The sequence below is a fragment of the Sander lucioperca genome, chromosome 14 (assembly GCF_008315115.2).
Source record: "Sander lucioperca isolate FBNREF2018 chromosome 14, SLUC_FBN_1.2, whole genome shotgun sequence".
NCBI classification, from domain to species: Eukaryota; Metazoa; Chordata; class Actinopteri; order Perciformes; family Percidae; genus Sander; species Sander lucioperca.
The window spans coordinates 34,409,699-34,424,628 of record NC_050186.1 but is presented as its reverse complement, the minus strand read 5'-3'; the positions used below and the strand labels follow the sequence as shown (position 1 = coordinate 34,424,628).

The 14,930-nt window shown below is 39.9% G+C and overlaps 1 protein-coding gene across 1 annotated transcript; it reads left to right on the top strand.

Annotated features, from left to right (window-relative positions):
* The first annotated feature begins 1,945 nt into the window (after positions 1-1,945).
* Positions 1,946-14,004, top strand: cdk9 (cyclin-dependent kinase 9 (CDC2-related kinase)). The gene is made up of 8 exons (XM_031287295.2): positions 1,946-2,084; positions 2,216-2,329; positions 8,925-9,006; positions 10,695-10,785; positions 10,963-11,129; positions 11,656-11,827; positions 12,015-12,163; positions 13,577-14,004. Exons 1-8 carry the CDS (start codon positions 2,044-2,046, stop codon positions 13,940-13,942), a joined length of 1,182 nt encoding a protein of 393 aa, XP_031143155.1. The 5' UTR covers positions 1,946-2,043; the 3' UTR covers positions 13,943-14,004.
* Positions 14,005-14,930: the final 926 nt, after the last annotated feature.

Below are 14,930 nucleotides of genomic sequence, written 5' to 3'. Positions count from 1 at the left end.
AGCTCGTTGAATATTAACGAGAACTGGCACAAATCGAGCTGAGTCTTCCTACAGGCTTTCTATACCACGCTAGAATGGCTTGAAACAAGGTAACCAAGGCATTCCATGGTAGAACGTCGGACATTACCACAAAGTAATGAAATACATGTGGCAGGGCACCTTTAAGAGCATTATTGAACGGAGATGAAAGGAAAGGTGTCAAAAGCAATGGGAGGAAGAGAGGAAAGGACAATGGTTTTAACGAGTACAAAGATAAGTGGGAGAAATAAGGAGCAAGAGAGATGGGATAATATCAAGACTTGGACATGGACACACTGGGCTAAACAGTAAATGTTCAGAATAGGTATAAGCATAGCCTAAATTGTGAGTGATTACTGTTGGCAAGAAGAAACAGTGGAGCATGCTATACAGTATATTGTCAGAAAAATGATGAATGTAAGCATTTCATTCAAAAAATCCCAAAGATAAAAGTGTGATCTAATGGATGTTCTACAAAAGGACTGAAGAAATGAGTGTTATCGATTGCTACTGCATTTCAGTATAGACACATTAACTGGTTACAGATATGATTTTGTTATTATTATTGTGATTATGTTATGGAACTTTATTTTAATTTGGATTGATTTTGTGAATATTGTAAACACGAGAATAGAAGATTCCTGCTCATACTACTTTTCATACTAGCCTTCATTTGGACTCATTGGATTGAATTTATTTGATGAGTTAACCAAATTGTATTGGGTGTAAACAACGCGAATGAGATGTCTATATTTCTATATCTTTATTTTTAGTATTATTAATGAATTGATGAAACAAATCACTACACTGCTGACGTTCAGTTGAACTTAAATGCATACGTAGCAGGGTCTACATAGCAGGGTCACAGCTTGAAATAGACATACCCCAAAAGGCAACATAATCCCTTTTTCCCCCCCTGCATTTATCTCTCGTTCACACTCCAGTCCAGTTGGAGGCGGTAATGCACCTTTAAGTTGGTTTACCAACCGCCAATAAACCATAAAGAAGAAGAATAAGCATTTTTTTTTTTTTTTTTTTTTATTGACAAAAAGCAGTATACAGAGAATCAGGTAAACAGAAATAGCGCATGAACATCAAGTGTAAACTTATGAAGATAAAAATAAAAAACATACGAAGCAATACTAAATCATTACATAGAAAAAATAAAAAGAGGTACATGAAAACATAAATTTACAATTAGTCAGAGGTTTCAGGGGGAAAAAAGCTCTACAGTTTCCACAATTTTAATACTTTTTTGTTATCCAACGATCTAAGTGACTTCAGTAGAGATTTAAATTCTATGAGAAAATGTACAAAATTAGGAGATGAATTAGAAAATGTCTGCTTGTGAATATAAAATTTGGCATACAAAATGATGCCGTTAATTAGATACTCAAGAGCACTATTTCCTGAATTATCGTAGAAACAGATGATCTCTTTAAGGTTAAAGGTGTAGACAAAGTTGGTGGGTTCAAAAAAGTAAGTATTGTGAAATATCTAATTTCACAATCAAAATAAAGGTGAGCTATTGTTTCAATATTCTGTTTACAAAATGTACAGGAAGAGTCAATGTCGGCAAATTTAGCAATAAGGTGATTAGTAGGATATGTTATGTAAAATTTGGAGGTGTACTTCCTTAGCTTTGTTAGAAACACAGTACTTATAGGGTAGAAGCCAGCCCTTCTCCAATTTATGTTCTCAATTTTAAAAATTCGGCACACTTTATGTGCGTTAGTTCAATTCCATCCAATGATAGTAAAGGCTAAGATATATCGTGTGCACCATAGCTTAAGTATTTTAAAGTAGAATTAAACCATTTGGGATTGCACGAGATAAAGAGTTAAACTGTCTGAAAGGAATTGGAAAACTGTGTACATTCATAAACTGTTCATAGGATAGCATATCAGATTTTCTCTTAATACATCCATGGCTGCGAGAGGCAGAAATGTGCCGCAAGGCATCTGGTCTGCCGGAAATCATAAAACGAAGGAAGAAGAAAGGTCGTACACTCTGAACGGCACAGAGATGCAGCGAGACAAAACAAGCAACGCCGGTGGGGCTGAAAAGTAAGAATATAGCTATGTTAAATTTAACTTATAAGACGTGTGTTTTGTTTCATTTGTTTACATTGGGACATGTTCTACATAGCTCGTGTTTTAACATAAAAGTCCTAATTTGCAATGAAATGTCTCTTCAGGCCCGACCGGGAGGCCGCCATAATGTCGAAATACTACGATGGAGTTGAATTTCCTTTCTGTGACGAGTTCTCCAAATATGAAAAAATGGCAAAAATAGGACAAGGAACCTTTGGGTGAGTAATACACAAACATTGTATCGTGTGAGTGTATCTGTAAATGCAAAAAAATTTTTTGTGGCTGTGTCTAACGTTAGCTGTGCTATAGCTAACTTGAGTCATAAGGAATAGTCTAGCGTTAACGTAACAGTAGAACAAGTAGCTAACGTTAGTTAAACATGGGAAATTGTGTTTTTCTCCGTGTGGGCAGCTGTACAAAATTCGTTTTAGGACCAGGTGTCCGTTTTATGTTCAGTAGACTTTTTGAAAACGTAGCCTACAAAGTCACAGAACCTAGATGTACTAGCTGAAATAGGTGCTGTTAGTGAATTGTACATTAACCTAAGCTAGTTAATAGAGGGGCGTTGTAGTCTGTAGTTTAACGTTACACTTTAACCTCCCAAATCACCATATAGAGAAACACTTGCCCACAAGTTAAGATTAAATTTACTCATATAATAAAGATCCAAGAAATTAGCATTATATGTTTTGCTAGGAATAATCTACCAATTTAGTTCATAGTTAGAACTAGGGTTGCATGATATTGACAAAATGTGATATTGCGATATCGACTATGAATATTGTGATATCAATATTAATTTCGATATTTTTAAACATATGTAAAATTACAAAAGTTATGGGAAAACGCATCAAAATAGATTCATAACAAATTGAACAAGTTTCTTACAACACAAGGTTTATTTCAACTGACGGTCATATTGGACTGGTACAACATGAATAAATAAATAAGGACCATGTCTACAGAACAGGACATGTTTTACTGGTTGTACAGATTAAAATAAATAAATACAGAGAAGAGGACAACTTTTCTTTCAGAATCAGAATCAGAAAGGGCTTTATTGCCAAGTACGTTGCACATACGAGGAATTTGTCATGGTGTTGTTGGAGCATGTCACACATACAAATATAAGAAGGATAAAAAGAATATAAACAATATAAGTATAAACATATACACACAGTATGTATTAATAACGATAAAATAAAATTAAATAAATAGTAAAATAAGTTAAAGTTAAACTCTGATTCATTCCGTTTAGTTGTCGCTATCTATTTCTTCTAGCCTGACAAGCCAGACCCACATCAAGATGTTGGGTCTGGGAACTCACCATTGGCAGGGCTCAGTCCGAGGGGCGGGATAAACGGTTGTCTTTCAAATTCCCTCTGCACGCAATAGGATAGTGCTACAACCAACCAGAGCAATTCACGCGGAGCCGTCGCAACTCTGCCGTCCTTATATTAAGCCCGCCCACCGACTCTATACACGATGTGATTGGCCTGACCAGAATTTGGTTTTTCCAGCTCGCAAGCCAACGGAGAGTTGCTAGACTGACCCTGGCTGCAAATTACATTTGCATTACATTTCTAGGCTATAGTCAGCTGCAAGCTGAGCTTGACCCCAAAAAAATTCTAACAAAATATTTCTCAGTAGTTTACAGTAGTATTGGATGTACCTAAAAACATACTAAAAGTTTACCAAAGTTTGACTCCAAGAAAGGCCCCATTTTCAAAATGGTCGCCATCAGGTCCTTAAAATGACGATTACTCCTTTGTATTCCTCCTAGACCAGGAATACTGGTGCCTGATACATGTTTTGGCCATGTCAATTTAAGGTGACAATTTAATAATACAATTTCCCTTAAAGGAACACGCCGACTTATTGGGACTTTAGCTTATTCACCGTAACCCCCAGAGTAAGACAAGTCGATACATACCCTCATCTCCGTGCGTGCTGTAACTCTGTCCGACGCACCCAGAGAGAGAGCTGAGAATATAGTTCCCACTTAGTATACGGTTAGAATATGGCTGTGTCTCATGTGACCTTATTATTTGTACTATACAAACTGACAACTGACTATACAAATCACAACATGTAAATAGGAACATGTTTGCGTTATTTTGTCAGTTATTCGGAGCAGTAGGCTAGTTGGAACCGGCATGATCTGTGCTAGGCTAAGCTAATGCTGGGGGCGTCAGACAGCGTTACAGCACGCACGGAGCTGAGAAGGGTATGTATGGACTTATCTAACTCTGGGGGTTACGGTGAATAAGCTAAAGTCCCAATAAGTCGGCGTTCCTTTAAGTAATTGCATATTTCTCCTCCTCCTCATATCGTTTGAATATATTTATTAGAACTGTGTGGTACTGTAAAGTTAGTCAAAACAGGGCTTCCATGTGAAGGCTCAGTACCGCTAACCCCTTTTTTAATTTTTTTTTAATTTTTTTTACAGATTTTTTTAAATATTTTTTATAATGCGTTTTTTTTTTATACTTTTTAAAACTCCCTAGGGAGGTTTTCCAGGCACGTCCAGCTGGGAGGAGGCCTCGGGGAAGACCCAGGACTAGGTGGAGGGATTATATCTCCAACCTGGCCTGGGAACGCCTCGGGATCCCCCAGTCGGAGCTGGTTAATGTGGCTCGGGAAAGGGAAGTTTGGGGTCCCCTGCTGGAGCTGCTACCCCCGCGACCCGTTACCGGATAAGCGGAAGAAGATGGATGGATGGATGGACTTTTTAAATACTTTTCTTATTTATACATACCTTTTTCTATTTTCTTCAGTTGTTTCCTCTTATCTGGTTTATTTTTTATACTTTTTTGACTGTGACCTTCACTAGATTTACCATTAGTCGTCACACTCTTCCTCCCATAGAGGTTGATTATAGTGATTCTCACAATTCCCAACTTGACATGGTCCACAAGCAGGCATGCATGGTAGTCCATATTAGAGCTGTAATGGGGCCATAAAAGTTCGGCCCGAAAAGGACCGAGCCCGACAGAATTCGGCCCGAGCCCGACAAGTACATTTTGATTGACAGCTTTTTAAAAGCCCGAACCCGTTTACAGCCCGACTGAACAAAAGGCCGTCTATCAGCAGTGATTAGAGTACATGTCGGAGAATAGCGCGGACACGCGCTTCACACAGCGAGTGGGCACGCACGCCACTCAGCAGAAAGGGGAGAAAAAGAAAAAAGAGACTGCGCCGCACGCACACAGCTCTTTTGTCTTTCGTCAAGAACGAGTCATTTATACATTCTCCTGGAGCGCAAGCTGTAAATTGATAGAAATTAAGACCGAACCCGTCGGGATCTTCAGCTCTAGTCCATATGCCCTGCAACTGTTGTTGTGTTTGGCAGGCAGTTGTGCAATTACAGTGGATCATCTGCAGGAGGCTTTCTGGGGCAGCAGTCTTACTGGTCATAACTGGCAAGAACCGGTTGTCCACCAGTTTCCATCCCCAATCCACTGTGTTCATGTCACCTTCCTTTCCAATCCACTCCATGATCTGGAAGTAAACTCTTTGGCAGTGGTAATTGGTTGAGGACTCAATTGGAGGCAGACGTTATGGGGTAACAAATGATTTGGCGGTAACAATTTTCTTGCTAAAAAGGTTGTAGCGCAAAGAGGCAAGTGAATCGGTACTCTTTCCGCCAAACAACACTGCCATTGCCTTGGTCCCATGGTCCTCTATGACATCCCTTGCTTGTTGTGGGAGCAGAAACACATTTGCACAGGACTGGATGGTTGATTCACCATTCACAAGTTTCTGGAATACTGTCCGTTTGCCAGCACTAGAAGTTCGTGAAGTTGTATCACATCCTGTGAAGGCATGAATAAACAGCAACTGGGAACACAAGTCACTACCCAGGACTTGTTTCATCTCACTGATGTTGTACACTTTAGTAGCTTAGCTTTGAACGAAAATAGAGGCCACTATTGTTCGTCCCAGCATAGTAGAGGAGAAGAATGAGGAAGTCTGTATCCTCCCCTATCAAGGTTTTGTTCTGAGGCCTTGACTGCAGCTTCGACAATGTCCACGTCTGCATCACCTGATGCGGTCATAAGATTGATAAGTCCTTGTTTGTTGCAAGATCTGGAAAGGAAATCATCCTTTCTTCCCACAAGCTCAGTCTCTGCATTGAAGTTAACGACGGGGTGAGTGTTTTCACCACATCTCTGATGCATATTGTCTTTGATGGAAGGACCTTCGCTATAACCAGTGGTGGAGGAAGTACTGAATCTCAGTACTTAAGTAAAAGTACAAATAACCAGAGACAGTTTGCACCTTGGTCAGTGAGGGCGCTGTGTCTAGCGACCCGTGATTTACAAAGGGCTGGTTCAGTTATTTTGATGCTGAGCTTCGACAGTATCCATACTATCCACTACCACAAACAAGGCCTGGCTTTTTAAAAAAGTCCTTATCCTAACCAGCATAAAACGGAAATGTTGTTAGAATCTGAATGCGGTTTGTTTTATTCATGGATGTATTTTAAGACGTTTTGATTTCCTTTAACCATGCAAGTAAGCAAATAAAGTGTGTGAAGCAGCGAACATGGGGAGGAGATGTGAAGAGGTCCAGCCAAATAAATAAGATATGAACGCGTCTTACGCTGCCTGGCGGAGAAGTAAACGATGCTGTGGAGAGAAATAGATGGCAACTGTGATTTAACAACGGGAATAAAAAAAAAAAAAAACTTTTACCGGAGGTTGTATTACCGAGGGTCAGCAGCGCTGCACCCGAGCTCTGGTGCACCGGAACCGGCTTGGAAGCCGATTGAAAGATCGGCGGTGCCCCATATATATCTATAGCAACCAGACTTCACTGGTGAGACAAACGTGTGACGGGTCAGGAAGACGTTTTGGCAGGAGGAAAAACTGAATGTAATGGAACGTTGTAGAAATGTAGTGGAGTAGAAAGTATAGATAATTGCTGCAAAATGTATGCACTATTGATACTACTTAAGTAAAGTACAGATACCTGAAAAATGTACTTAAGTACAAAGTATTTGTACTTCGTTACATTCCACCACTGGCTATAACTATCAAAAACGACTGTTTGATGTTGCTTTACCATAATGGCGTATGGTAAAGTCTGCATATGACATAACTGTCACCCTTTTTCCATGCCAAGCGGTGAACCAGGGAGCCACCATCAAGAACATAATACTCAGTTGGTGCGATGGAATCCAGGACAGTTTTGTTAGATTTCTTGCTTAAGAACTCAGTGACTGCCTGTGCTAGTTGGGGCTTGTTGGCTTTATAGATTTCCTTGCCTACGAACAGGGCTGCAGGAAATGAGCAGAGCTCATAGCTCATTACCACTTCCAGTGAAAACTATCCTGGATGGAATCCAGGATGGTTTTGTTAGATTTCTTGCTTAAGAGCTCGGTGACTGCCTGTGCTAGTTGGGGCTAGTTGGCTTTACAGAAGATTTCCTTCATAGCTCATTACATCTTCCAGTGAAAATTGTCCAGTTTTCGACATGATCAGGAACCGTTGGAACAACAAAGCAGGATCAATGGTTCAATCTTGGGCAACTTTGATGGTGGAGTAATCTGCAAGGGTTTTTGCCCGGTCTTTCCGTTTGAAGGATATTCCAAAAATGGGTTTTCCAATCATCTTTTCAATGATCTCATTGCCAACAGTCTCAAACTCATGCACATTCACCTCCTCTTTGGCAACAACACCAGTTACAATGTTTCTCAGAGATGGGTCTGGAGAGAATGGTGTGCAAATGCTAAGCTTTTCCTCGATATTTTCTAGATCAGAGTGATCTCTTTTCATCCTTGCTTCTGAGCATTCTTGGTGCTGGTCGTGTAGGTGAGGTTTCATTGAATTCCTGTATGGCGTTGTTGTATTCAGATGTGATGGGTGTAGACATGGTCCACAATGCTCGCATTTCTTCAGTCATTCCACTTCCATGGGTCAAGCCTCCACTGCTTTTCAAGGTTCACATCAATTTCTGCTCGATGACAAGGTCAGAGCTACCCAGCCTGCCCAGTACTGGTTAAATAACTTTTACATTTAATGTCAAGTCTGTTTTTAAGCAAGAAAAGGGTATGTCCAAAAACATGTACTGAATAAGAGTTACATGACTGTTAAACCGTTTACATCTCTGGTAAACCCCAAACAAAGATAAAACCTTACAGTAATCTCACAAAATCATGTATTCCATACGTATGTAATCATGTCAGTTCAAATTAGACAAGTCCAATGGCTTCATAGACCCAGACAACATGGGGTTACACACCAAGATTACTTGGCTAGGTCAAATATTGAAGGACTTTTAGTATGTTATTAAGGACACCTAATACTACAAAAACCAGCTGAGAAACCTTTTGTTAGAATATTTTTAGGGTTATGTGTTTTTTTTTTTTTTTTTCCATATATGCAGCCGCCTACTATATTTCTTCACTTACACTGTCACTCTGTTGAAATATGCACACACGTGGTACGCTCCTAGGGTTTGTCACGTAGTCGACCCGTGTGCTGACGTGCACTAACATGTGCAAGTGGCACGGTAACTGGCCAAGGAAACATGATCATTATAGCGTTTCAAGCGGGCTCTAAATCAAACACAACTAAGCCACACAGCCAACGGACGGGACACAGCGCTCCACAAAATAAACAAAATATTATACTTATCGCAACACTTTCGATATAATATTGTGCAACGTGATATCGCGATGATATTGAGTCGATATATCTTGCACCCCTAGTTAGAACTTTGTTTTCTTTTTTTGTGAGTGTTTAAAATCAAGTTGTCAGTAAAGTAAAAGTGTTGTATTTGTAAATGTATGTAATATTCACATCATAGGGAGGTGTTCAAAGCAAAGCACAGACAGACTGGGAAGAAGGTCGCGCTGAAGAAAGTTTTGATGGAAAATGAGAAAGAAGGGGTAAGAGACCATTCAGAGTCTTTATTTATTTTTTTATAGCCTTATATGCTGAATATCCATAAGATTGGGACACCTGTTAGGAACGGTTGATGTGGACCCAGCGTGAGTTGTTTTTTCTATGTGACAGAAAAGGCATATTAAAGGTACAATGTGTCGTTCTTGACCATATGCTCCAAAAACAAAGAGGGCAGCAGCAAGAATGGCATGATTTACTAATTGAAGCGATGAAGGTGTTCAACATCAGGGCTGCAGTTAACAATTATTTTAATTGCCGATTCATCTGTTATTTTCTTGATTAATTGATCAGTTGTTTGCTATATAAAATGTCAGAAAATGGTGAACAATGTCGATCAGTGTTTCCCGAAGCCCAAGATGACGTCCTCTAATGTCTTGTTTTGTTCACAACTCAAAGATATTTAGTTTATTGTCACAGAGGAGTAGCCTGGGAAAACCCTGACGAACTTCCGGCAAATTTGAGATTTGCTCTGCAAGTCAGTCTGGCCAAGAGCCCATTCAAGCCCATTCCCAATTTTTCCAAATCGAGGCACCAATCACAACCGTTGAGGCGGGCTTTACACAATGATGATAGCGCAGGGACAGCAAGCGGCTTCTTGTTTACATTCAACATGACGGCTACCGAAGCACAGCAACCCGTTGATGCTGCTGTCGCTGCTACGTCACCCAGATCATTGGTCTGATTGGTTTAAGGACTATCCAATTGCGCCCAGAGGCATTGGAGCGGCGTCCGTTGGTGACGCCCCTTTGGAAATGAGCTGTGAATGAACCTTTCCCAGACCCACTCTCAGTTACAACTGAGAAGAGTTTGGTGTCAACCAGGCTAACAGAGGAGTGAAGAAACTAGAAAAATATATGTATTTTTCATAAAAAAATGACTCAAACCAATTAATCAATCATCAAAATAGTTGGCGATTAATGTAATAGTTGACAGCTAATCAATTAATCACTCAATCTTTGCATCTCTGTTCAAGATTGTGTACAGTTAAACACACAATAAACCTAGGGATATCTTCAAAAATCTGGGGCGCCTGGGTAGCTCACCTGGTAGAGCGTGCGCCCCATGTACAGAGGTTCAGTCCTCGCCGTAGTAGCCGCGGGTTCAGTTCCGACCTGCGGGAGCAAGCGAGATGAGCTGTATCGGAGCGGCTGTGTAAGGGAAAAGCGAGAGGAAAAAGATGGCAAAGACGATGTAAAGTGGGTTACAGTGAACAATAAAATGGCAAAAGGTTCTTAAGACGTAGTGGCTTCACCTGTTGTTAAAGTGAAGGGTGTTACAACGTGGAGACTAGAGTGTCACACACAGAGCACACCTTTTTCGTTTACTTAAACCGCGCAACTTTTGCAGTTATGTTGTCACACAGAATGACATGTCGTGCAGCCCTAGTATTGAAGGAAAATCAAAACGAATATTCAATTCCCTAAATTGAAAATCAAATACCTACCCAACGAACGAATACTCAAATATTCGGACCCAGCCCACTGACTTGGCTGTGAAACTCCCTGGCATTCACTCTTTTAAATAACTGTAGCATATGTCCTGTGCTTATAATGCTGCTTGTTTTTGCTCTGGCTACATAATTCTACATATTGACAACGTGCTTGAATTTGTTAGTCCATCAGGGTTTCTACACATTCACTAATATGAGTTTTCTCCGGCTGCTTTATTTTAGTTCCCAATCACAGCCCTGAGAGAGATCAAGATCCTGCAGCTGCTCAAACATGAGAATGTGGTCAATCTGATTGAGATCTGCAGAACCAAAGGTTGGTACAAAAATGTGCTATAATGATCTATTTCTGTCTTTAATCTAGCTTTGTGTGGTTGTATATTTAGGGCACTTATCTGTCCTACCATGTAAGAAGTAGCAAAATGTGTCTTGCTCCAATGATGGGAGCAGGAAGCATATGTTGCATAAAATTATTCTTCCGTTGTTCTTGAAGCTACTCAGTTCAACAGATACAAAGGCAGCATCTACCTGGTGTTTGACTTCTGTGAGCATGACCTGGCTGGGCTGCTCAGCAATGCCAATGTAAAGTTCACCCTGGCAGAGATCAAGAAGGTCATGCAGATGCTGCTCAATGGATTGTACTACATCCACAGAAACAAGGTGAGGCATTGATAAAGATGACTATCCAGATTTAAGATCTTAGACAGAAATGTATGTAAAATACCCTATATACTGTATATACCCTAGAGAAAAGAGTGTGTGTGAGTGAACTGCTCCAAATTCCAAACCCTGAGTTCACTGGGTACCCAGGAAACCAAGAGTGAAGTACATTGGATGAATGGTTCATGCCATATTTCAAACAGACCACACATACAATGAAATTAATTAATTTTCATAATTAATTAATGAAAATTAAATTCATGTCTAACAACAGAACAAACTTTAGACATGGAAAAATTAACCTTTACAATCAGAAATCAAGTACACAAATAGAGTAAGATCCACTCCAAAGAGAGAGTGTATAATAAATTGTCTTTTCGTTTCTGAAAGTAGACCAATAGGGTAGATCTTTTTCAATTAATAAACATGGATTTTATCAGTTTAAACCCAAGAAATACCACCTCATTTGTTATTACTCTCACTGTTACAATGTCTTCGATCTTAATGTTTCCTTCTCTTGGATCAGATCCTTCACAGAGATATGAAGGCGGCCAACGTGCTCATCACCAGAGACGGTGTCCTGAAGCTGGCTGACTTTGGTTTGGCTCGAGCCTTTAGCCTGGCTAAAAACAGCCAGGGGAACCGCTACACTAACCGCGTGGTCACACTCTGGTACAGACCTCCAGAGCTGCTGCTAGGTAAGAGTCAACCATAAAACTCAAAGACAAATCATTGTCCTCATATATCAAAAAGGCATTCAGTAATGATGTATAGAACTCATTGATGCTGAGTTTGCAAAGTGCTTGACAAATTATTAAAAAAAATATAGACAAAGGCATTGCATTATTTATGTATTTATCTAACGATTCAGTTGTTTTTTGATAGGTGAGCGAGACTACGGCCCCCCCATTGACCTGTGGGGGGCAGGCTGCATCATGGCAGAGATGTGGACAAGAAGTCCCATAATGCAAGGCAACACTGAGCAGCATCAGCTCACTCTCATCAGCCAGCTCTGTGGCTCCATCACTGCTGAGGTAAGATGACATTATAACGGGAACATCAGTTTAGACCAAAGTTGCATTACCTGGTGACATACTCACAGGGCTCAACTTTTTTCCAAAAGAAGCACGTGTGCAGAAAGAACTTTCTGGGTCGTAACAGGGGCGAATTAAAATGTATCAAAAAAGTGCTCATATTATGCTCATTCGTCGTTGTACTTCACATTGCTGCAGCTCCTCTTTTCACCCTGTGTGTTGAGCTCTCTGTTTTAGCTACAGAGTGAGGCATCTCACTTCTGTTCCATCTTTGTTGGGAGTCGCACATGCGCAGCAGCTAGGTAAGGACTACTAGCCAGTCAGAAGCAGAGTATGAGGGCGTGCCATGCTAGCAGCTAGGCGAGCATTAGAACGTGTGTTACAAAGTGACCACGTTTGTCTCTGAAGTAAAGGCTGGACTACAATAGAGCTGTTTGGAGCAGTTTGTGAACAGTGTTTTCTGTTGGAGATGGTAAGTCCCTTTGGGGGGGACTTTGGGCTTTTTCACTTTGTAAACCTATAACGTGCACAAAAAAAGATATATAACACTATAAAGGAAAGGGGAAAAGGCCAAAAAGCATAATATGAGCACTTTAATAACAGGAATACGAGGAGACATTTACAAGCCAAGTGATTTTATTTATTTGAATAGAAAAAAAGAATACTAGGTTTTTAATTATTTCTCCTTTTTGTTATTGAATAATTTTGTAAGGAGTCATACTTTTAACTGCTTTAAACTGTATATGGTTCAAGGAGAGACACATTGTCCATCTACTTTGACTAAGTCTGAGCATCATTGATGTAAACATTTTTCTGTAAACTTGTACAGGATACATGATATATGTACAGAAGTATTTGGGATGGGAAAGAGAATTTGCTTTTAGAGCTGGGCGATATAGAGAAAATCAAATATCACAATATTTTTGACCAAATACTTCAATGTCAATATTGCGGCAATATTATAGGGTTGACTTTTGGTGCTTATAATGACTAAGTGGGTAAAGGCAAATAATAGAACAGTAAGTTCAGAAAATAACATCAGTTTACTGTAATGCAGCCTTTAAAACCAGGAAAAGACAGCACTGTCATATCACCATATACAAAATGTAAGACTATCTAGTCTCGTATATTGATATTACCCAGCCCTATTAGCTTTGTTTTTTATCTGTTTATTATCATGTGTTGATTCATTATTCATTTTCTTTGTAAAACAGACTCCACTGCAGCAGAAAAATATGAAGTGTTTTTAAGTGTGGAAAATACCCAAACGTTATTCGCACAACTGCTCCCAAAATACATTTTACAGTTGGCACACATCTATTTTTAGTCGCAAATGCGCTTGAAACACTCTCACTGTCGAGCCCTTACTCTTCTTTGTCAACTTGGTCATGAACCATTTTGTCCTTCCATTAGGTGTGGCCTGGCGTGGATAAGAAGTATGAGCTTTACCAGAAAATGGAGCTGCCCAAAGGCCAAAAGAGGAAAGTAAAGGATCGCCTTAAAGCCTATGTCAAAGACCCGTACGCCCTGGATCTGATAGATAAACTCCTAGTCCTGGACCCGGCACAGCGCACCGACAGCGACGACGCGCTCAACCACGACTTCTTCTGGTCCGACCCCATGCCGTCAGACCTGAAGAACATGCTCTCCACTCACAACACCTCCATGTTTGAATATCTGGCCCCGCCCAGACGGAGAGGCCACATGCCGCAGCAGCCGCCCAATCAGAACAGAAACCCAGCCACCACCAGTCAGACTGAGTTTGATCGAGTGTTTTAGTGGCTGGGGAAGTTAATGGACAGTTGTTTGCCTAGCTGGGCTTTTTTTTTTTTTTATTATTTAGTCACAAATGACAACTTTCTTTCCTAACCTGTCCTATATTGAGGAAAGCTACACATTCCTTTTTTGGTTGAGGTTTGGCAGACATTACCTGGAGATCTATACAGTTTCTTTGTATGATCACTGCTCTGCGTGAGTTTATGGCAGAGGACGCAAGTTGTTTGGGTTGACCAGGGACAGGACTTTATGTTCGAAGTTATGCAGAGCCCTTTGCAAGCCAAGTTATTATCTTTGTATGCTTTTTCTCCAGGGGATAATGAAGAGACTGATGTTAACATGGCTTGGGTGTGTTCCCTGTGTTGTAGGGCTGCAACTAACAATTATTTTCATAGTCGATTAATCTGTCGATTATTTTCTCGATTAATCGATTAGTTGTTTGATCTATAAAAATGTCAAAACATGGTGAAAAATGTGGATCAGTGTTTCCCAAAGCCTAAGATGACGTCCTCTAATGTCTTGTTTTGTCCAAAACTCAAAGATATTCAGTTTACTGTCACAAAGGAGAGAAGAAACTAGAAGATATCACATTTAACAAGCTGGAATCAGAGACATTGTATTTGTTTTAATAAAAAAATGACAAACGATTAATCGATTATCAAAATAGTTGGCGATTAATTTAATAGTTGACAACTAATCGATTAATCGATTCATCGTTGCACCTCTACTGTGTTGCCTTGATTAAACAAGGCCCCTGTTAGTTTTAATTTTGATTCATTTGTGAGTGAGTCTGGCATTTTAGTTTTTACATTTTCACAATATTATCATTGTTTTTGTTTAAAAAAAAAAAAAAAAAAGAAGCTATCTTTAAAGGCTGTGCAGTATTTTGAGGTGATAACCATTTTACACGATACCACAAACATTTCTAAACAAGCCAAAACTGACTTACCCAAAATAAAGTGGTTATTACGCAACTTGTATGACTCTGTGT

Coding starts and splice junctions, on each gene's coding strand:
- cdk9 (XM_031287295.2), top strand. CDS start 2,044: ATGCAGCGAGACAAAACAAGCAACGCCGGTGGGGCTGAAAA. Junction 11,130..11,655: donor ACTACATCCACAGAAACAAG/GTGAGGCATTGA, acceptor CTCTTGGATCAG/ATCCTTCACAGAGATATGAA. Junction 11,828..12,014: donor ACCTCCAGAGCTGCTGCTAG/GTAAGAGTCAAC, acceptor GTTTTTTGATAG/GTGAGCGAGACTACGGCCCC.